General features: G+C 48.2%; 2 protein-coding genes across 6 annotated transcripts in view; both read left to right on the forward strand.

The window, feature by feature from the left end:
* Clspn (claspin) overlaps positions 1–2,484 on the forward strand; it is a 34,913-nt gene extending 32,429 nt beyond the window's left edge. Inside the window, exons 24-26 of one of the 3 annotated variants that reach the window (XM_006238864.5) lie at positions 140–301; positions 1,181–1,330; positions 1,558–2,484. In XM_006238864.5, coding sequence (XP_006238926.1) covers positions 140–301; positions 1,181–1,291 — 273 coding nt within the window. In that variant the 3' untranslated portion in view covers positions 1,292–1,330; positions 1,558–2,484. Of the gene's footprint in view, positions 1–139; positions 302–1,180 lie in introns of all 3 variants that reach the window. The other 2 variants (XM_006238863.5, NM_001395082.1) reach the window with 2 other exon arrangements.
* Positions 1,193–22,714, forward strand: C5h1orf216 (similar to human chromosome 1 open reading frame 216). 3 transcript variants are annotated; one of them, XM_063287759.1, is made up of 2 exons: positions 1,193–1,330; positions 20,286–22,714. In XM_063287759.1, the coding sequence occupies exons 1-2, from the start codon at positions 1,303–1,305 to the stop codon at positions 20,969–20,971; spliced, it is 714 nt and encodes a 237-aa protein (XP_063143829.1). In that variant the 5' UTR covers positions 1,193–1,302; the 3' UTR covers positions 20,972–22,714. The 3 variants fall into 3 exon arrangements, with proteins under 3 accessions (XP_063143829.1, NP_001101451.1, XP_038965951.1); NM_001107981.3 differs by lacking the exon at positions 1,193–1,330 and adding an exon at positions 18,034–18,205; XM_039110023.2 differs by lacking the exon at positions 1,193–1,330 and adding an exon at positions 18,671–19,480.
* Positions 22,715–23,101: the final 387 nt, after the last annotated feature.

Below are 23,101 nucleotides of genomic sequence, written 5' to 3' on the forward strand. Positions count from 1 at the left end.
GGAGGTGGCCCCAGGACGTGGGAAGGCCTTCCACAAGGTAGAAATGCATGCCCTCAGTACCGGGCTAGGCAGATGGGGTGGGTGTCCTCCTCCTTTGTGGCATTTGTGGTTTGATATCAGGTAACTCTTCTTCCCTCAGCTGAAGACAGGCTCCCTGCTAAACCAGCCCAAAGCTGTGCTTCAAAAACTCGCTACCCTGTCTGACCTCAACCCCAGCGCTCCCCGAAACTCAAGAAACTTTGTCTTCCATACACTTTCTCCCACCAAGGCAGAGACAGCAAAGAGTTCATCTAAGCCTCAGGTAGGAGTGCTGTGTGGTACTTCCCAGAGTCTATTGGTGGGGCTTTATTTCTTGTTTTTTAAAGATTAGTTTGTATTTTACCTATATGTATGTACATGTTCTATGTGTGTGTCTGGGACCTGGGGAGGCCAGAAAACAGCACCAGATCCCCTGGAACTGGGGAACTAGAATTACAGCCGTGGGTGCTGGGAACAGAGCCTCTGGTCCTCTGCAAGGACCTTAACTGCTGAGCCATCTCTCCAGTCCCCAGATATATTTGTTTTATTTTTTAAAAATGTGCGCACGCGCGTGCGTGTGTGTGTGTGTGTGTTTGTGTGTGTGTGTGTGTGTGTGTGTGTGTTGAAAGTAAGAGAACTTGCCATCGAGCATGAGGATCTGAGTCTGAATCAGCACATATAAAATGGCAGCCGTGTGCCGTGTATGGCTGTGCTATTCTATAACCCGAACATCGGGCAGAGAAAGGCTGCTGGCAGGCTATCCTAGCTGAAGTGTCAAACTTTCTGTTCAGAGACAGACAGTCTTAAAGGAACAAGTCAGAGAGCAATGGTGGAGATCCCAACATCCTCCAGCCTCCATGTGCATAGACATGGCATGCACCGTGCACCACATGCATACATCACACACACACCCAAAAAAGTAAAATAAAATGAAATAAAAATTCTTATCTAACAGCTGTTGCAGTGTTAGAATGTTTCACACCTCAAGACTTATAGTGGAGTTGCTGCTCCAATGGGCAGTTAGCTTTTAAATTTGCTTTCAATCTTTGTTTGTTTGTCTGTCTGCTAGTCCTCTGTGCTTTAACTGAGTTCCTGAAGAACTCACTGAAGGAGAGCACTTGTGTGTGTCTCGAACTGGCCCTGACTCCTGTGTTCTCTCTAGGTGAGAAGAAGGGGACCATCGTCAATGATGTCACCGTCCCCTAAGCGGCTGAAGACAAATGATAGCAGTCCAGGACCAAAGCGAAGCATCTTCAGATACTTGGAAAGCTAACACCATCCGGGATGCCAGTGTCTGTGGAAAGTACTCAAAGTAGGTCCAGCACGGAGGGGTGGGACTGCTGTTTCTGCCGATGACCTCTCCTTCCCTCAGCACCAACACATTACGAGCAGAGCTTCCCCTTCTCCCCACCACACAGCTCTCCACAGCATTTTCTTTCCTAGTTATTTTTTAGTTTGGCCACCAGAGTTCCCAGCATCGACTTACAGAATAATTGAAGTCTCACTTCTTCCGTTAAGCACTTGACATTTTCTTCCTAGCAGTTTCCTGGGTTGACACCACTTTCAAGTAGAGGTGTTCGTTGGAGGAAGAAAGTGTGGCATTATAGAAAATTACAGAAAGCACTGAAAGCCAGCACTGGGATGAGGCCTCCACAGCCACGCAACCTCTAACCCAGTAACCAGGCCAAGAAGCACAGTCCTGTCCTTCTGTGTCTTGTAAGCTTCTAGCCTTGATCTCTGATTAACCTTTATCGCCTTTGAAATAAGGACGTAAGCTGGTACCTAGTTGAGAAAGAGGCTGTCCCTCACTTTCTGCAGTGTGGGAGGAAGATAAAGGTTAAACCCAGTGTCCATCCGCACTGGATAATCAATGGAGAACAGACCTTCCCTGGGACTGGAGGAGTCTCAACTAACAGCATTTGTTGGAGAGCCTCCCTCCCTTCTGCAGAAACCCGACCACTATTTATTGCTGCTCTCGGGCCGAGTTTCTTGGCCTGACCATCAGAGACCACTTTACTACTTCATCACTAATGTTGGGAGCAGACCAGCAGAATTAGTAAAAACGTTGCAGAGAGCCGCCATTAGTTGCTTTCTTCCACCAGCCACTGGGCTTTCAGAAACGTAGACCAACTCCCTCCCGTTGCTGCTTTGCAAAAGCCATTGCAGGGGAGAGGTGGGCGAGTGTGGAAGCGAGCGTGGGAGGCTGGGGGAGGCCGTGTCCATCTTTTACTGAGAGACAGAACGCAGCCCATTCAACTGACGAAACGAGGATGGAGGTTTTCTGTTGGGTGCTAGGGCTCTTTGGTTTTGTTTTTTTCTAATCCTCAGGATAAGGATACTGACTTGGACCGAACACACAGTTGTACATTTGTAATCTTGTAATGGGAGAGATGTGTATAAAGCTGTTTTAATATGTATGTAGTTTTCAATAAATCTCACTGCCCCGAGGGCAGGGTTTGCTGTCCAGCTTCAGCGTTCGTTCTTCAGTCAGTGCCTGAGTTGAGAGAGGATTTGCTTTTCAGTAAGATCCCTCCCAGGGACTCTGCATCCCGCATAAAGGGTGCTGCGGCTGCCCTACGCTGGCTTCTCCATCCACAGGAAGTGACCAGACAACCCACTTAGTGGTCTCAATTCAGGAGGAGGAGAGGCTTCATACAGTCCTCCTGCCCTGACCCTCTGAGAGACCCTTTCTCCTTGGCTGACCTCCATGTGCTTCAGTGTTACTCTGGATCCAAGGTGACGGTTATTGCTGTTCTGCGCTTTATAAAAAGCTCCTCTGAGGCCCCTCCTCCCCTGGGCAGCAAAGCTGGGAAGTGAGGCAGCAGATCCCAGATCCCTTTTCTCCTCATGCCCTGCGAGTAGTAATTCACTTGGGAGCAAATGGGGCCTTGCCCAGGTTGAACAGGCTTCCCAACCTCTCCACATGCTCCTCTTGGGAGAAGTGAAAAGAAGATCTGACCACTAAATAGAAGAAAGTCAGTACCTGAGAAATCTGGGAAATAAATTACTTTTCTTTGAGTATCTGGGTAAATGCATTCTATTTTCTTAATCTTGCTACATTTCATTTAATTTTAATCTTGCTTCATTTCATTTAATTTATGTTTGTATGTGTGTGTGTGGACACACATGTAGAAATAAGAGGATAATTTGCAAAAGTTAGTTCTCTCCTTCCACCATTCCTCAGGTTTGGCAGCAAGTGCCTTTACCTGCTGAGCCCTTTTGCTGGCCCCCAAGAACGTAGTCTTTAGCTTGCGCTTGCAAGCTTTTCTACCCAGTCTGTTGGTCCCCAGAATAATGCCTCGGAGGCTGGTTATGTTTGAGTAAATGCCTAGGCCATAAGCTTAGCCTCGTTCCTCGACCAGCTCAGAACTTACCTAACCCTTTTATCCTAGTCCTTATCTGCCACATAGTTACCTCTCCTCAGTTTCAGGTGTCTGTCTCCTTCAGAGTTCCCACGCCTGACTCTGTCCCAGAGTTCCTTTCTCCCTCCATTTTGTGCCTCAGCTAATAGGCCATCAGTTTTTATTGACAGGTGGTGCCTCCATACAGTGCACAAGAAATTCTCGCTGCACTTTAGAGAAGAAAGAATGTAGTCTTTAACCATAGGTCTCTTTTCATTACGAAAGTACACGTGCCAGAAGTCATGCTAAGCTTCCAGCTTTTTTTTTTTTTTTTTTTTTTTTTTTTTTTTTGTTCTTTTTTTTTCCGGAGCTGGGGACCGAACCCAGGGCCTTGCGCTTCCTAGGTAAGCGCTCTACCACTGAGCTAAATCCCCAGCCCCAGCTTCCAGCTTTTTAACAGGACTGAAGAGTTTCTGCCTGACCCACATGCTGTTTGTCCAGCTATTGAGCTGTCACCATCTGTCCATCTGACTTCTAGTAGGACTCAGCTCACCATTTTGGAGATTACCTGTTAGGAGGAGCGAGAGCCTAAGTCTGAGGGACACTGTATGTCAGTGTCGGTCCTTTGTCTCTTCCTTGCTGTATACCTAAGTAGGGGCAGGCAGTATTGAAGTCATGTGAAGCAGTCTCTATTTTATCTAACCACTTCAGTCCACAGTTGCATCAATCTGTTTCTTCCTATAAAGTACCAAGTTATATTCCCCAAATCTCTAGAGGCTGAGCCTCTCTGATCTCCAAAGGATCCCCTGTCATCTCCACTTCTCTGTGAACTTCTCCCTGGTTTGAAATTATTTTTATTTCTTTTCTTTGTTGTTGTTGGGTATATTTTTGTTGTTGTTTTTGTTTGTTTTGAGACAAGATTTCTTTGTGTTCCTGGCTAACCTAGAACTTAGCTCAGTAGTCTAGGCTGGCCTCAAACTCACAGAGATCTACCTGCCTCTGCCTCCACACCCACTTAAACTTAATTTCTAATGGCTCAGAGGCTGCTCTTCCTGAGTTCAGATCCCAGTATCCGTGTCATGTGACTCACAGTTGCCTGTAACTCCAGCTCCAGGGACACCCAATGCCTCTTGCCTCTCAAGGCACATTCACTCTCATGCACAAACTCACACTAACACATAATTTTAAAATAATAAATATAAATCTTTAAAGAAATAGTTATCACTGTTCCCCTGCCCCTCGGGTAGGAGAAATGAAGAGAGAGCATTCTCAGACTTTTCCCTACGTTCTTTCTTATAGCTTGTATCTGGAATCGGCTCGCTCATTCCAGCTCTGTGCCAGTGCTGTGCTCTGAGTTTCAGCTCCTCACCAGAGTACTGGAGTTGTCTCCTGATGTCCCCACTCCTGCTTTTGCTTCCCTTGCAGCCAATCTACATAGCAACCAGAAGGTGACCTTTACACATACATAATGTGTGGAGGATGCACTGCTTAACTTAAACCTTTCCCCAGGGAAGGGTTGGTGTTCATTGGCAGGGTACTTGCTTAACAGTCACAAGGCTTGGAGTTCAATCCCTAGCAACAAAAGCAAGCTTTTCACAGCTGGGTGTGGTAGTGAATACCTATAATACTAGCACTCAATAGGCAGAGGCAGGAGGATTGCCATAAGTTAGAGGTAAGCCTGCAGGGGGCTGTAACAGTGGAACCCTGTGTAAAAAAGGGCTGGAGAAGTTGGCTCAGCAGTTAAGAGCACTGGCTACTCATCCAAGGGTCCTGAGTTCAATTCCCAGCAACCACAGGGTAATGGGATCTGATACCTTCTTCTGACTGAGTCTGAATCTCTCTTCTGTCATGCAGGAATACATGCAAATAGAGTGCTCATATACATAAATAAGTAAACCTTTAAAAAAAAAGAAAAAGAAAGAAAAAAACAAAACCAACTAAGAACTAGAAAGATGGCTCGGCAGTTAAGAACACTTCATGGGTTTGATTCTCAGCACACATGTGGTGGCTTACAACCTTTCTGTAACTCAGGCAGTACATATTCATACACAAAATGAGTCTACAAATGCAGTTTTTAATTAATCAAATAAACCCTCCACTGTTTTCTATCACACTCAGAATAAAGTTTAAACCCCTCAGAACCCAGCAGGTCCTGCCTGGTAAAACCTGCTTCATGGCCTCAGTCCAAGAGGGAACTCTTACACTGAGACTCAGGGCCTTCTGAAGTCCCCTTCCAGTGTCCTGGCTCACCTCCCTCCCCATTCTCCCACTTTGGCTAACGTGTAATTCTCAAAACACCTGTCTTAAATCCACTTTCCTCAGAAACACCTTGAACCATCATCACTTACGTAAACTGGGTAACTTTTGGGTCTTTTTTTTTTTTTTGGGTCTTTTTTTCGGAGCTGGGGACCGAACCCAGGGCCTTGCGCTTCCTAGGTAAGTGCTCTACCACTGAGCTAAATCCCCAGCCCCCAACTTTTGGGTCTTTTATGACCTTATATTAGATCTGTCTGTCAATTAAGACAGCAAGTTTCTTTTTTTTTTTTTTTTTTTTTTTTTTTTTTTTTTTTTTTGGTTCTTTTTTCGGAGCTGGGGACCGAACCCAGGGCCTTGCGCTTCCTAGGCAAGCGCTCTACCACTGAGCTAATCCCCAACCCCTGACAGCAAGTTTCTTAAAAGCAGACTATTTTGTCTTGTGGGATAGCATTGTGCCTGGCACATATAATTAATATTTTTAAACAGTAAGTGTTGGGAGACTTAGTGGAAAGCTTACAGCAGAATTTCTAGCCACACTTTTAAAAAGTACTGTTTAACAGATTGTGGCGTCTCGTGCTTTTAATGCCAGAACTAGGGAGGTAGAGGCAGGCAAATCTCCGTATGAGGAGGCTAGCCTGGTCTATATAGTTCCAGGACAGCTACACCTACTTAGTGAAACCCTGTCTCAAAAAGAAGTACTTTTAAAGTTTATTCTTGTGCAGTTTTTATCGTTTGGCATATGATGTGTGTGTGTGTGTGTGTGTGTGTGTGTGTGTGTGTGTGTGTGTGTGTGTGTTCGTGCGCACACACATACATGTGTAACCTGGGAGCTGTGAACTCCCTAAGCCGTCTGTCAAGCCCCCTATTTTTGTGTTTTTGAGGTAAGAACTTACAGTGTAGCCCAATATAGCCGGCCTAGACTTCGCTGTGTTGCCTTGGCTGGCTTTAAATTCACTGCAATCCTTTCCTAGCTTCCACAGCGTCAGGATAACTGGCGTGAGCCATCGTGCCTGGCTTGCTTAAAAAGCTTTCCAGCATAGGATGGAATCCTAGAAATGACTATGGGACTCTGTCTGTAGCTCACAATTGGGTGACCTGCAATCATTCTCTCTAGACTTTTCCTTCGACTGTAGGATGCTCGTGGCCACTAACTATGCAGCTCACTGAGTTGGTCTAAAGGTAGAATATGGCGTGACTGTACGTATTTAACACTGCATGTCTAACACACTGCTCAGGAAGGGATAGGGCTGATGGCTGGGTGCACTGTGGGTAGGGGAAGCCACGCCTCAGCAAAGCTCTATGGTCTCCAGCAGCCAATGGCAGTTCGTGCTGTACTGAGACATACAGTTGTAGGGTGGAGGCCTATGCGTATTGCCAGGACTCTCTAAGTGCACTGGGGAAATAGTCCCGGCTTTGTGTGTAGCTGGCGTCAGTCTCATGACCTTTTGAGAACAAGGCAGCAGATCTCTTGGTCCCTTAGTTGTAGCATCTTAGTTTTATCCGTGGCCCGCCAGTCCCCTCTTTCTTCCCATCTTCTCTCACCTTAAAGGTTTTTCATTTTCAGTGTATTGATTTCGTCCTTCCCTGCGGTGGGGTACATAATGAGAAGAGGGAGTTTGAAGTAGCCACAGCCTAAGGGTGATTGGAGGAAGCTTTGGGGTCGAACACTTGGGTTCTTTGCTAATGTTCAGATGAAACCCTGCATGGGGTGTTTTTGTTGGCTGGTGGGCTGGTGGGCCAGCAGTGGGTGACAGAGCTGTTCCCAGCTCCAGGCTGGGGAAGCACTGGACCCAGTCCAGAAGGTCGAAAGTGTTGGGGCCTGGTTGGGAGTGGACTGGGCTTTGGGCTTTTCAGCCCCCTCTTTTTCTCAGAGGCTGAGAGAAGGGGGTGGAAAGCTGATTGTTCACCCCTCTCTTTGTTTGTCTTGTCTAATTTAACTTACGTTATTTATCAAAGAGACAGGTTATTTGGAAAACCATATGGACCCAGGCAAAAAATCATCTGGGTTTTCTAAACGTGAAAAATTAGGTTCTGGGAGCCCAGGAGGGAAGACGGTGTGTGTGTGTGTGTGTGTGTGTGTGTGTGTGTGTGTGTGTGTGTGTGTGTGTGTGTGTGTATACTGTGTACGGTGTGTAGTGGGGAGGAGAAGAGAAGTATTGAGTGAATGTCTTCATTCATTCTCAGAAAGAAATAATAATATCCAAAGACCCCTCCTCCCTCTTTCTAATTTAAACTAAATGAGGAAACTATTTCGTGTTGAAACCTGGTTGTGCTGAAAGGCTCTGGTTTTGTTTTTTGAGATGGTCTCATGGTATAGCCCAGGCTAGCCTCAGACTCACACACCTGCCTCTGCTTCCCAAGTCCTGGGTTTACAGATGCACACTGCCAGGGATGGAAAAGCTTAATTGACCAAGAATGGGAACACATCAGGGCTGTCACAGAAGTGGCTGGTGGCTTTCTTTCCCCAGTCTTTGTCTTCTTCTACAGAACAGATAGATCAGCAAGAGATATGGGTCGCTGAGGGATTTCTGGGACACAGTCCCTTGCTTCCTCTTGGCTGTTGGCTCTCTTACCTCTGGGAAGCAGCACTGTTAGGAAAGAGCTGAAGCTAGGGCCTGTGGAACAGAGCTCTTGGCTACAATCGAGGCTATGCTCGGACTGCAAACTTCAAGCCATCTTATTCAGTTAGCACACACAGGCAGAACAGAGCCAAGACCTTTTGTGGCCTGAAGAATCTTTGACAGTAGAAATAACACTTGTCCCATTGTGAGTATCATTTTTTAAAGTGTCATTGGACTGTGAAAGCCACTTAATAACTTGATCTCATCTGAATAATCTGACTTAATGCTCGCTCCACAGTTGTGAGGATTAAATAGAAAAGATGGAAATCGCCTGCCTCCGGCCCGGCCCGGGAAATCTCAGTGAATGGTAGCTGGGTGAATGAGTCCACAGTCTAAGTATTAAGCTCGCTTGAGCATCCCCAAGGCTCAGAGCATAGCAGGCTGGCAACTGGGACTGATACACGGTCCTGCTGAGCTGGAGCCCAGAGCTTGTAGCCCAGGCTGAACCTGTAGTCCCCCTAACACGTTTGATGAGCATGTGTAGTGTGTGGGGTGAAGCCATCACTGAAGGCCTTAGTGACCCAGCTTCTGGGAACACTGAAGACAACTTCCTATGTTCACCCCTTTGAGACTTGTCTCGGCCACAGGACACCTTGCAAGGCCAGGTCTCCTTCCAGCATAACTCCCTTGCAGTGGTGATAGGTGTATAAAGGCATGGCCAGATCAGATCGGGTCGGGACGACTCAGCAGAGCCATTCTCACCTTAGAACTCCTTTGGGGAACTGAGACTGCCACAGGCTTAGGTTGCCACTCAGCTCCCTTTGCCTGATCCTGTTTCTTTCCTGTCTTCGTGAATAGTGATTGGGCCCAAAGGCACTAGGGTTGTTCCTGTGCTTGCTTGATTCAGGGTCTCATGGTGCCCGGGCTGGCTTGGAACTTACTATAAAGTTTTAATCCTCCTGCCTCTGCTTTCTGAGAGTACTGGGATTTCAGCTTTGCACCGTGCACTACCATACATGACTCAGGCATTGCTATGGTACCCTTCCAGCCAAACCATATATTCTTACAGACCCCCCCCCCCCCAGGCTCTACCTCCTGAGTTCTAGGATTAGAACTCATGCCACGCCATGCAAAAGGAACTTTTTTTTTTTTTTTGGTTCTTTTTTTCGGAGCTGGGGACCGAACCCAGGGCCTTGCGCTTCCTAGGTAAGCGCTCTACCACTGAGCTAAATCCCCAGCCCCCAAAAGGAACTTCTTAATAAACATCCTGAGTGAATGCTCCACTCTGAGTATCACCTTCCTCCCTAAGCAGTTCAACCTGAGCCAGTGAGGAAGGAGGCTAGCCTAGGAGGTCACCAGGAAAGATGGGATTTCAGCGTTGATGGTGTTGGTTCTTTCTATGCCCACCAGAGGGCAGCAGCCTCTTAGTAATCGCCCCCTTGAGGCTTCCGGAAGGGGTTTGAGCCCTTCGTTAGCCCTTCTAGTCACTGTATCCTCTCCCCTGGTGTGTCTGCCCTTCTTCTGAAGGAAGAAAACTTTGTGACCTCTCTAGGCTTTCGCTTGTCTGTTTCAAGCTCTCTTAACCTCCAGCACTGAGCATCAATCAGTCTTCCTGCTGTCCCCTCCCCTTCCCAACCGGGCGACCTTCTTGCTTGGGATCTCCCACCTCACTGGGAAGGCCCACAGTAGATTTGTTTTCTGTGTGACAAGGTAATTACAAGCTTGGAGCTCAGAGGCCCGGGGGGCCAGTCTGAGGATGGTCACATCAACCTGACACTCCCGTTCTGCTAACATTATTGATTTTCTTTTTTGTTTTATTTATTATGATTTTTTTTTTTTAACGTCTGGTTCTGGTGACATGAGCTATGGAGGCGGGAAGGCAGGTTTGCTTGTCATAGTTTTGCTCTTGAAGTTACTGGCCTTGGGGCTAGAGAGGTGGCTCAGTGGTTGGGAGAATTTGGATGCTCTTACAGAGGTCCTGGGTTCAAATCTCAGCGTCTGCAGGGCAGCTCACAACCACCCATAGCTGCAATACAAGGGGATCTAACACCCTCCTCTGACCCATATCAAAGGGTACTCGTTTTTATGAGGTAGGGTCTCGGCTATAAAGCTGGGCATCAGGCACTCCCATAGGGTACGTGGATACATGCAGGCAAAATAAACTACTTGTCTGACACTTGACGCTTTATTTTCTTTTATTTATTTTTATTGTTTTTTGATAGGTTCTTTCCCTGGAGCCCAGGCTATCCTCAAACTTTCCATCCTCCTGCCGCAGTTTGCCAAATGCTAGGATTACTAGGTGTGCGCCACTGCGCCTACCTAGAGCTTAACCTATTTTTATTATGGTTCTCAGTCCCCAAAGTTTCCAGACGTTCCTCTGCAGGAATGTGACTTGGTACAAGAGTGGGGACAGCAAGAGCAATACCTTTTGACCAGCAACCTGCACCTCATCCAGCGACCCTTTACGGCTTTCCGACTACCTATTAGTTTATCTAGACTAAGCCACTCAACACTCTGCTCCCACTGCCTTACCCTGTGCTGGCAGTTCTAAACCAAGCCACCCTATGTGCCTGGCAATTTCTTTACGTTAGGGAGGGGTGTATACCTGGGTCTCTGCAGGCGGTGAGAGGGGCACCAGAGCCTGCCTGACCCATCCCACCCCCGACCTAGGGCTTCCAGAAGCCTCCCTAACAGGGAAGAACCTCAAACTTAAGGCAATAAAGTCTGAGGGTGGGGATGAGGTCTCTGAACTTCAATGATGATGGTGGGAATTATCTGAGGCCCAGGGCGATTTGTGGGGCCACGTTCCCTGGAGCCTGTTTTCCATGTTCCCTGGAGCTTGCCAAGAGAATGAATAAATCATTGTTCAGGGGCGGGATGCAGCTGCCGGACTCCTCCCCTCGGCACATGCCTGACTCCAGCTCCTCCATTGAGGGTTGCTGGAGCAGAGCGCTTTATACACCCAGCTCCCCAAATCCTATTGAGACCTCCCCCTCCGCACGAGCCACTGGCTTCAAGCCCATTCAGCATGGCCTTTTGTGCTAGGGGTTAAGTGGTTACATGTGGGGGGCACCCAGAAAGGATCTGTCAGGCTCTGAAATGCTGCACTAACATGATGCCCTCCTACTGATGAATGGGATGGGTGGAGGAGAGGTGGGCGGCCAGAGGATGGGTGGAGGTAAGGAAGAGGATTATGGAGCCCACAGAAGCAGCTGCTAGGGAGGGGTGTACTTAGGGAGAATGAGCAGGCACCCCCTTCTCTCATTCCTCCTTCTGTTCCGCTTTTCTCATCTAGTCACTCCTCCCGTGGGCTCTAGGCTGTTCCACAACCTCCGGCTGTGGATTTGGCTTCTCTGATCTCTCAGAAGGTGTTGGGAGAAGATACTCACTACTTGAAGGTGTTACAGAGAGTCTCCATGGTTTCAAGCAACCTTGTTCCTTCTCTTTTGGGGCATGGGAGTAGGGATAGAAAGAATATCCATTTTCTGGATTCTTGTGGTGTAGTGGGTTTGAAACTATACCCCACTGAAAGTTAAAACCTTCCTCAGGCCTTGGATCCAGGACAGCAAAGCTACCAGAGAAACTCTGTCTTAGAGCTAGAGAGATGGAGTAATAGTTTTTTGTTTGTTTGTTTGTTTTTTGGGGTTTTTTTGTTTTTGTTTTTGTTTTTGTTTTGTGCAACACTGAAGTCCTAAATGTAATATCTAGAATCCATGGTGGAACAGGCTTCTCCTACAAATTGTCCTCTAAGTCCCACACACACGTGTGCCTTCATTCCTCTCCCCTCAAGGATGAATGAATGAGTGAGTGAATGAATGGCACCTTCCTTTAGTATGGATATGCTCAGAGGTTTAGCATATAAGATGTCCCCAGTGGGCTGGAGAGATGGCTCAGTGGTTAAGAGCACTGACTGCTCTTCCAGAGGTCCTGAGTTCAATTCCCAGCAACCACATGGTAGTTCACAGCCATCTGTAATGGGATCTGATGTCCCTTTCTGTTGTGTCTGAAGACAACTACAGTGTACTCATATACATGAAATAGATAAAATAAATCTTTAAAAAAAGATGTCCCCAGTTCAATCCTCAGCACAACAAATGAAAACAAACCCACAAAATGCAAAAATCAAAGTGTCCAAGTTCTCCGTGCTCTCTCAGGAACTGTTTAGGATGGAGAAATCAAGAGAGAAGATCTCAAACAGGGTATGTGTGATGGCTGTGAGTGCAAGGCCAGCCTGGTCTACATAGAGAGTTTGAGGCCAGCCTATTCTACACAGTGCGTTCCAGGATAGCCAGGGCTATGTGGTGAGACCCTGCCAAAGAAGAATAAAAGACAAAAGGAAATTTTGTATTTGTTACTTTTTTTGAGACAAGGTTTCTCTGTGTATCACTGGGTCCTGGAACTCACTCTGTAGGCCAGACTCACCTTGAACTCAGAGATCTGCCTGCCTCTGCCTCCTGAGTGCTGAGATTAGAGGCGTGTGCCACCATCCCCAGCTAGAAATAATTTTTTTTTTCACAGAAACTAGAAAGTGATTCCCAGCATCCTAGTGGCTCACATCTATAGTCTCAGTACTGGGGAAGCCTGTAACAACAGGGGTGGGACCACAGCTCAGTGGAAGAGCCCCTGCCCAGCTTGTAAGAGACCCTGAGTTTTTGTCTGGGACCCTAGCCTTAATGGCTGAGCCATCTCTGCAGCCCTGTGAAAGGCTGAGTTTAATTCCCAACACTAAACACTTTTTTCCTGCCCCTAAGACAACAAACAGAAACAAAAAGCATCAACTTCTGTGTGGAGATACAGTTACGTCACCATCATTTCCTATCTGAGAAAATAGCCAACCTTTTAACCCAAGTCACACAGTCCCTCTGAGATAGTCGAAGGTGGCCTTTGCCTTTAAGAGGTGGAGGGAAAGAGATGAACAAAACTAGGTCACAGGCTCCCTGGACCTTCCTTTCCCAAGAACAGCCAATTCTGGGGTGCAACCTTCCTTCTAATCTGCCCTAGGGCTCTCGGGCTTCAGTCAAAGGTCCTTCTGTGTTGTGCCTGTGTTTTGAAGCTGAAGTGATAAAGTTCACGATTAACTTCTCCCCAACTCTCCTAAAGGCACATTAGCTTAGCCTTACTTGCCCTAGAAAGGTCGGAATGGTTTGTCCACGTTCCCAAAGCTGCATGAGAAAGCAGACAGGCGATATCAGGAAAAGAGAAGAAAGTGAACGCAAGCAGTGTGTCCTCCACGACTGGAATGTTCTGAAGAGCGTTGGGGACTTCCCCAGTTACCAACCTGCAGTCACAGGCTGACTCCTGGGCTGAGTTTTCAGCCAGCCCAATGTCCTATCTCCGCCTCGCCCCCCAGGCTCCAGCCACTCTGGCATACCCCATTTTCTCAGTGCTCTCGGAACGTGCTGTCTCCAAGGCCCATTCAGTCAAGCTCAGTCTCCAACAGTAGCCTCTGGAAGCTTTCCCCACCCTCGCCTGTGCTCATTCCCTCCTCCAGCAGCTCTGCCCGCCCACAGGGCCTATTGAAGTGTGGCTTCTACTCTTCTCTGTTTGCCTTTCTAAACAGGACGCTCATCAAGACTGTGCTTGATTCTGAGCAGAGCACTTTGAGCTCACTGCTTGTAAGCAGACCGATGGGAAGAAGGTTGCTGACGCTCAGAGACTTAGATTCCCATCCACCCTTCTCCCCCTGGGCACATTGACACTGAGAAAGCACCCGCCCATCAGGAGCCCTCATCTTTGTCCTTGTTTCCTGGAGAATTTCCTCTCCTCTTTTCTCCTGGTCTGATACCCCAGACCCTGGGGCCTGAACCTGGCTGCTCGCTGCTGGCCTCTCTTGCCTCTGTCATTTGTCCTTGGCTAATGCGTGCGTGTGTTGTGTGTGCCCACGTGGGGTGTGTTTGTCTCTTTATACACGCGTGGAGACCAGAGATCGACTTTGAGTATCTTCCTGTGTTCCTCTGCACTTTATTATGTTCTTTTTAAGACTTATTTTATCGGGCTGGAGAGATGGCTCTGTGGTTAAGAGCACTAGCTCCGGGGGCTGGAGAGATGGCTCAGAGGTTAAGAGCACTGTCTGCTCTTCCAGAGGTCCTGAGTTCAATTCCCAGCAACCACATGGTGGCTCACAACCATCTATAATCAGGTCTGGTGCCCTCTTCTGGCCTGCAGGCACATACATGCAGGCAGAAAGCTATATGATGTATACATAATAAATAAATAAATGTTTAAAAAAAAAAAAAAGAGCACTAGCTCCTCTTCCAGAGGTCCTGAGTTCAAATCCCAGCAACCACATGTAATGGAATCTGATGCCCTCTTCTGGTGTGTCTGATGACAGATACAGTGTAGTTATATATAATTATAAATACGTCTTTAAAAAAAGATTTATTTTATCTTGCGTGTATGAGTGTTTTGCTAAGGCATTAGATCCCTTGGAACTGGAGATATATATGGCTGTGAGGCAGCTGTAGTTTCTGGGAGCTAAACCAGAGTCCTCGGTGAGAACAAGAAGTGATCTCACCTGCTGAGCCATCTCTCCTGCACCTGCGCCTTATTTCTTGAGTCTCTCAAGAACCTGGACTTAGCTGATGTCAGCTACCCTGACTAGGCGGTGAGCTCCATGTTGCCTCTGCTTCCCCAGTGCTAGTGGTTACAGGGCCGTGGTGCCATTGCCTGGCCTTTAGACTTAGGTCCTCAAACTTGTGCAGTAAAGACACTTTGTGCACTGACCCATGTCCCCATCCTGTTTGCCAGTGTTCGAGACGTGCACTTCTAGGTCTTCAGGCCGAGCCCTGGTTAGCTTGTGGTTTCTGTGTCTCTGGCATGTACAGGGAGGGGGGTGGACACAGTCCAAGATACCCCTGTGTTAGGGGCGATTGATTCCCCCAGCGTCCTGACTGGAGAAGCTGCGGGTGACTGAATAGCAGTTTTCTTTGTCTCCAGACATAGATAGCCAGGGCTTCCCGAGCCTTTCTGTCTGCACAGTCTCATGTTTCTGAAAATTATGGAACAGCCAGAATCCCTGCATTCATTATTTAAATGATGCTGGAGTATCTCCTGCCAACATCACCCTTGACCAAGAGGCAACTGTCTGGTGCTATTGGAATCCACTTGACGTACGAGTTACTATGTCTTTTGGAAGCAACTGGCAGGGTTTTGTTTTGTTTTGTTTTGTTTGTTTTGTTGTTTTGTTTGGTTTTTGGCAGGGTAGGGGTGCTTCTTTTTTTTGAGACTGAGCCTCACCATGTAGCCCTAGCTGACCTGGAACTTGCTCTGTGAACCAGGTTGGCCTTGAACTCTCAGGGATCCATCTGCCTCTGCCTCGAAAGTGCTGGGATTAAGGGTGTATAGCAACAAGCTCAGTCAAATTAGCTTTAATAGGGTGCTAGAAGCCAGGCCTGGTGACATGGATCTCCCATCCTAGCTACTCCAGAGGCTGTAGCAGAATTGCAAATTTAAGGCCAGCACGGTCTACAGAGAACAATGGAATTATTGAGTGAGCCATCCCAGGTTGGGAGTCACGATGCAGAGTCTAATACAGGCTTCGAGTCAACAATCATAATCGATGCACAATTTTAAGTTTTATTTCGTGAGTATGAGCGTTTGCCTGTATGTAAGCATGTGCGTCCATATGTGCCTGATGCCCGGGGAGGCCAGGAGAGGGTGTCAGATGCCCTCCAGCAGGAGTTGGGATATCATGAACCCTCATGTGGATGCTGGGAAATGAACCCATCCTTTGCAAGATCAGCAAGCTCTCTTACTTTTACTCTTCCTCTTGAGCTTGCTCTCCAGCCCTGTCTATAATCCTAAAGAAAACAAACAAACAAACAAACAAAAAACTATGTTTCTCTTTTACTTTATGTGTATGACTGATTGCTTGCATGGTGTTCACATAGAGGCCAGAAGAAGAGGTCTGATCCTCTGGAACTGCAGCCAGTTGTGTGCTGCCACATGGGTACTGGGAACAAACAATTGTCATCTTGTACGAACAGCAAGTGCTCTTAATCTCTCTGGCCTTGCTATATATAAATCTCTTCACCATGTTGCCCAGGCTGGTCTCCTGCACTTGATCTTCCTGCCTCTGCTTTCTCAAGCAGCTAACTCACGATTCTTTGTGTTTTGAAGTCAGAACGCATATATATATATATATATATATATATATATATATATGTGTGTGTGTGTGTGTGTGTGTATGTATGTATGTGTGTATATATATATATATATATATATATATATATATATATGAAGGATTCAGTACCGTATGCAGTTGAAGACTTTGCAAGTTTGCTTGTTGTCTCTGAGATTCTAGGTTCTGTGGGTCAGGAAGTTTGGGCATCTTTAGGGAAGAATGTTTCTAGTCAGGAACACAGAGATGGTTTTCCTTATGTTTCAGACCCTTTCACCTTCTACATGATGGCGGATTATAGGACCTATCGGCGTCCTGATGCTGACTATCAAGGGCAAATACACTGCTACCGCTTACTGAGTGTTAGGCAGTCCCCTTCTGGGGAGACCTGGCAGACACCACTTCCACTAGAGAGGGCAGTGAGGTCAGACTGAAGGAACAGTCCCATCAAAGTCTCCTTGGTGAACCGATGAGTCGACCAGGGTTGGTTATCAGTCAGGATTCACTCACAGGGCCATCAAAAGCTCAAAGGCAGCTAGGTCACTGAAAACCGGAATCCAGCTAAGTGACCACTCACAAAGTCTGCATCCCTGGAGCTTCCAGCACAACTTGCAGGCAGCTCCACTGAAGAGTCTCTGTTGCCCCAGCAACCCCTTAGGTCACTCACTACCTTGAAGAGGGCCCTCGGGAATCTTCTGGATCTCACAACCCTCCCTCTAATGCTTCAGTTCAGAGTAAATGGCTACACAGTAACAGGGAATGATCAGAATCTAGGGTTACCTCATCACGTTTAGTGTATTAATTCAAGAATCTTTTGATTACCAGTTTGATAAATTCCACTCGGGTTGGATATGGCAAGATATGAACTTCATGGGAAGGCATCAAAACTAGAAACTCAGGAAGCAGAGGCTGGGGCATTAGCCAGCCATGTGTCTTCGTCTCCGTTCCTGGGTGTCCGCTCCAGCGCCGCACATTTTCCCCTATTACACAGGCTTCTTCCAGGTGTCAGGAAATGTGATACTGCAGCCATAGTCTGAAATCCTCCTGTCTAAAGGAAGAACTGTGACTTACCTGGAGTGGGATTCCATTCTTAGTTACACACGCACACACAGAGACACTAACACATATACATAAATAAAAAATAAAATCTTTAAAACTGGCTGCAGGTGATGGAGCGCGCCTTTAATCCCAGCCCTTGGGAGGCAGAGGCAGGCGGATCTCACTGTGCGTTGGAGGCCAACTTGTTCTACGTAGTGCTTTCCAGGACAGCCAGGGTTTCATAATGAGACTCTGTCTCAAAACAACAAACAAAACAATAACATCCGCATAGCTGTCACTAAGTGCGTTTCATCAAATAGGTATAGTACAGTGAAGGGACTTAAAAACAAACAAACAAAACAGGTCTAGGAGTCAGCAAGGATCCTAAAAGTAAATGGGGATGAACAGTTCAGCAGAAAACGTGACGAGCTGGAGCAGGGAAAGGACCGCAGCGAGTGCTGCAGCAGGATGGGACGTGCACCGCGGCCTCGCCAATTTCCTAGCCACTGAGAAACCCAGGAAGGAGTTATTTCGTCGCTATGTCTACAGCAGGAAAAACGATGGATCGGTGGCGCCTAGCCAGAGTGGTTAGGAGATGACACCGGACCTAGAAGGCTCTCGGGTCAAGCCGCGGGAGGAGGCAGTTCCTGCGCGGAGAACCGAACCGGCCCACGTGAGTCAGGCCGCCCCGCCCAGCCGCGCAGACGCCGCTGGACTCCGCAGTCCGGGCTGGGGCTGGGACGGCTGTGCCAGGACCAGGCAGCCGCGCCACCGCGCGTGCACGCGCAGGTCCAGGACCCACCCCCAGCCTCTACAGCGAGCAGGCCCCGAGGAACCATAGCAAACCCCGCAGGAGCGGGCGCCTCTAGGCCGTGAGTCCGGGCCCTGATGGAGTGCTTGGGGCCCAGCCGCCTGAGGGTGGATTGGGGAGCTGCCTCTGCAGAGATCAGGGTCACTGTGCTCTCTGTCCCCTGTGAGGCTGCCAATCCCCGTGCTACAGTCCCCTCCCTTACCCCTACACTATAGATTAGCTGGGAGGAGAGGGGGATCCTGATCTTGGGATGTCTGGATTCATTTCACTGACTTTTTGAGCCTGGATGCTTAACCCCACTGTCACCCCACCCCACCCCAACTTTCTTTGTAAGCCTGGCCAAATTTAGGAAATTTTTTTTTTTTATTCTTTTTTTCGGAGCTGGGGACCGAACCCAGGGCCTTGCGCTTCCTAGGTAAGCGCTCTACCACTGAGCTAAATCCCCAGCCCCTAGGAAATTTTTAAAATAGAGTATGTATGTGTGTATGGGGCGGGGGGGGATTGGGGGTGTCTTCAGGCCTTTTCTTACAAGCCAAAGGGGTGGAAACATCTGTCCCAACCTCAGTCTCCATGACTTCTGCCTATTGCTGGGTGTGGGGAGGCTCCCTGCCACCTATAGGGGAACCTTCCTAGTGGCTGCTTGATTGACTTAATGGTATGTTTCACTCATGAGGCCTCAGTTCTTCCTTCTGGTCATAGACGTGTGGTCAATGGAACGTCTTGTCAGTTCATACTCAAAAGCGATTATTAGGGAAGAGAGAGAGGGAGAAAATCAGCATGGAGCAAACTGAGTCCCATGAACATGTACCAGGAGCACTAGAGGGGAAGGGACAGACTTGCAAGAGAGGCTTGTCATTGTGGGTTCAGGAGACAGGGGTTCCTTAGTGTGGAGGAGGAGAAAGAGACCAGCGCTTCAAGCCCTGGGTCTCTGCTGTAGCCGCCTTCTGGCATTATTACTGTCTTCCTAAGAACAGGAGCCCCACGGTAGCCCCTTAGTCACTCTCTGCAGGTAATTACTGATACCTGCTATGGCTGGCTGGGTTTGCTCTAGAGCAGAGGTTCTCAACCTTCCTAACACTGCGACCCTTTAAGACAGCTCCTCATACTGTGGTGACCCCCAAGTAGTAACTTGTTGCTACTTCCTTTTTGTTTGTTTGTGTTTGTTTTTGTTTTTCCGGACAGGGTTTCTCTCTGTAGCTCTGGCTGTCCTGGAACTCGCTCTCTCTGTAGACCAGCCTGGTGGTAGAACTCATGAGATCCACTTGCCTCTGGGCTCAAGCACTGGGATTAAAGGCGTACATCACCACCGCCCAGCTTCTGTTCCTACTTAGTAACTGTAATTTTGCTACTGTTATAAATCGTCATGGAAATGTGGTTCTCTTATGGAATATATCTGTCCATATCTATACATCTACATACATGTAGACATATGTTCCTTTTGAAAGTATAATTTGTTATTTAGCTGAACGTCTTTTTAAAAAACATTAGCATATCTGTGTATGCACACGTGCATGTGGGTGAACAAATTGGCCAGAAGACGAGGTTGGGATGAAGCTAGCCATACAGGCAGTTGTGAACCACCTGACTTGGGTGCTAGGAATGGGACATAGATCCTCTGGAAGAGCAGCCAGTCCATTTAACTGCTGAGCCTTCTCTCCAACCCAAGTTTGTATTTTTAGTTGGAGGAGGGTCAGTGGAATGGCTGTGACAATCACTTGGGTCAAAATGACCAGAGCTAAAGGAGAGTTTGACAAGATGTGGACAGTGAGGTGGCCATGGGAGGAGGGTGAGTAGTCCAGGTCCTCCTAGGCATCTGGGTGGCTAGACTCAGCAGAGTGTCCTGCCAGAGGACGCTGCAAGGAGAGCTGTCTGGATGTGTAGAATTTGAAGAACCGGCGGTAGGTCACAAGGTTGAGTAGGGGTTGAATCTGGGCTGGACACGGATCTGAGAGTTGCTTACACATGATGGTTCTCGAAGCTGTAACAGGATGAAGTGACCTGGGGAGAAGTTTGTAGAATGACGAGATGGGCAGCCTTAAAGGGAAACCCCGCTCTGTGAAAGCCACGAGGAGGTTACTGGGCTCAAGGTTGTCATTCCATCCTCTCCTGCTGTGACTCATTCTTCTGCTTCTCCTTCACAGTCCAGATGTTTGCTGCTATCCAGCCAGGACTAGCAGAGGGGGCCCAGTACCTGGGGAGCCTGCCTCCTGGAGTATGTCACCCGGACCTCCAACCAGACAGTAATTCCAACTTCGTGGAGAGCGCTAAGGATGCTAATAAGAACTGGCATGGTGTGGATCCTATTCTGATAAGAAGCTCCTCTGAGTCGCCCTCTGATAACCGGGTCTTCCAAGCCACTGGGCTCCCTGAGGCCGGAGTCCGCAGTCCCCCGGAGGGTGCAGAGATCCCTGGTGCTGAGCCAGAGAAGTCGAGTGATGCCAGCAGCGTCTGCTCTCCTCTGGAGGACATCGGCTATGCCAGCAGTTCCTTGAGCATCAGCAGCTTTAGCAGCAGTGCAGAAGCTGGCTGTAGCACCCCTCGAGGTCCAAGCCCCCTGGATCCCCTTCTGCCCTCTGTGGCCCAGGCCGTGCAGCAGCTGCAGGCTCAGGAGCGCTACAAGGAACAGGAGAAGGAGAAACACCATGTGCATTTGGTGATGTACCGTCGCTTGGCGCTGCTCCAGTGGATCCGGGCTCTACAGCACCAGTTGGTTGACCAGCAGGCCCGACTGCAGGAGAGCTTTGACACCATCCTAGACAACCGGAAGGAACTTATCCGCTGTCTGCAACACAGGGAAGGACCTTGCAGGCACCAGGACCAGGGCTGAGGGTGGGCACAAGTATGTTGGCAGGCTTCTGTGTGGTTATGCACAAGTAAGTATGTATTAGTTGGCATGTGTGTAAGTCAGCATAAGTGAATATATATATATGCTAACATGTAAGCAGGTATGTAAGGCATGTGTGAACGAACTTGTGTGTGTGTTACATGTTGCATGTGTGTTTATGTGTGCATATGTGGCTAGGTACTCAGGAATGTGTATATATATATCTATTCCCAAATGTAGAGGCAAAAGATAGGTATGCATGTGTTATCAGTTTAAACGTGCAGGCTTGTGTTGGGGTGTGAGTGACCCTCTGTGTGTTGAGATTTACACGTTCCAGTTCTGGCCTAAGAAGCACGTGCTAGGAACGTGTGTATTTGCAGAGACTTAAGAGCAGGTGTGTGTAAATAGACGTTCAATCGCACCTGCAGGGCATCCATCCATCCTGTGTTCCCAAAGTCTACCCCAGCCTTATCCGCTACTGAGTCTCACAGCTTCCTGGAGAGAAGCCTACGTCGCTGTCACTTATCTGAGGGCTTTGGGTGATCTGTTCTCCTAGTGTTTCCCAGGCTCTCTTCCCTGTCCCTTCCCCTCAGGCCTTGCTCTAAGACAGCTGTCCCTAATGTTGGCTTTTTCCTAAGAGTTTTTATTTGGGGGTGGTTACTTTTTGTTTGTTTTACTTATTATAGTACAAAGGATTGAGCCCAGAGCCCTGCGCACGCTAAGCAACTGTCCTAGCACTGAGCTGCACACCCAGTCCCAGATCACAGGTTTATTGGCTTTCCCTGTGCACATTTTTGGCATCTGGCCAGGACAGTTTGAGGGAGGCAACTGGCGTAGTGGTGGAGGCTGTGGCAGGGGTGGGGGAGTGGAGATAAAGAAGTTCAAGGACAGCTAGGACCACAAATAGAAACCAAAACGAAAGAAAGAAAGAAAGAAAGAAAGAAAGAAAGAAAGAAAGAAGGAAAGAAAGAAAGGGTCATTTTGAACCCTGTCTTCGGCTCTGTAGGGGTTGGGAGTGGAAGAAAATGTCTCTGGTAGAACTCTGTGAAGAACAGGAGAATTCCAAAACACCCCATCCTGCTCCACTGGGAGGAGGGGCTGAAAGCCATACTGATTTAAGCCTGTTGACTGGGACTGTGCGTATAAGCAAGCAGGTCATAGACCAGATGGGCCAAGGCCGTGGGGAGTTGGGGGTCCTGCCTTCTCTTCACCGCTCCCTCACTCTGCCTGCCTGGCGTTAGCAGCAGTGAATGTGCAGTTGGCTTGGACAATGTTTCTGAATCAGACTGTCCAGAGAATAGAGCTCAGCTTCCCAGGCGGTCAGAGGACAGGGTCAGCCCAGTCTCCAGAAGCTCTTAGGATATGTGTCCCCTCGGAATGGGGATTGGCAGGCCCTAGGGAAGCTTCATGCGGTGGAGATAAATGTGTATGGGGGTGGGTCAATAGTTAAGGTCGCAGAGCTCTTTGTTTTGTTTCTGGGTTCCGAAGTAATGCAGGATCCTAGTGGGTGAAACAGTGACTCGAAGGAGGAACAGCAGCAGGTGACAGGGACAGCACTGATGCTGTGTCTGGCCCTCAGTCTCCCCACCTGTAAAGTGGGGACTCTTCCGCACTCTCTCCAAACAGTCCCATCCTGAGTGGGTGGGTGAAATGTGGGCCCTGAGGACTTTTATACTGCTTGCACGTTGAATGTGAACCTGGCCTCTGGACCAATCCAGTATAAATAAACTAAGGCGAGAAATTAAATCATTTGAGGATATGTTTTTGTTCTATCTGTTGCCTGGTGGTCTCTTTTACACTGAGTTCCAATTTTAAACTGGGGCCAAGTGCTGGAAGCCTGGGAGACACTGAGGACAAAAAAAAAAAAAAAAAATCAGAATTTGCCTAGCAGTGTCAGAGCCTCCCAGGATGACAGTGAAGATTTGGCCTCTACTGTAACAGCACCACTGGGGACTGCCTTTGTCCTGAGTCACACTTCTATTTGAACAGATTCTCAGGGCACATACCATACACCCCTGCTCCAAAGGGTCCCTTGAGTGCAAAAGGCCAAGGGTCATACCGGGTGTAGTGCATGCCTTTAATCTCAGCATTGGTGGGCAGAGGCAGGCAGATCTCTGAGCTTAAGGCCAGCCC

The sequence above is a fragment of the Rattus norvegicus genome, chromosome 5 (assembly GCF_036323735.1).
Source record: "Rattus norvegicus strain BN/NHsdMcwi chromosome 5, GRCr8, whole genome shotgun sequence".
Classification (NCBI taxonomy): Eukaryota; Metazoa; Chordata; class Mammalia; order Rodentia; family Muridae; genus Rattus; species Rattus norvegicus.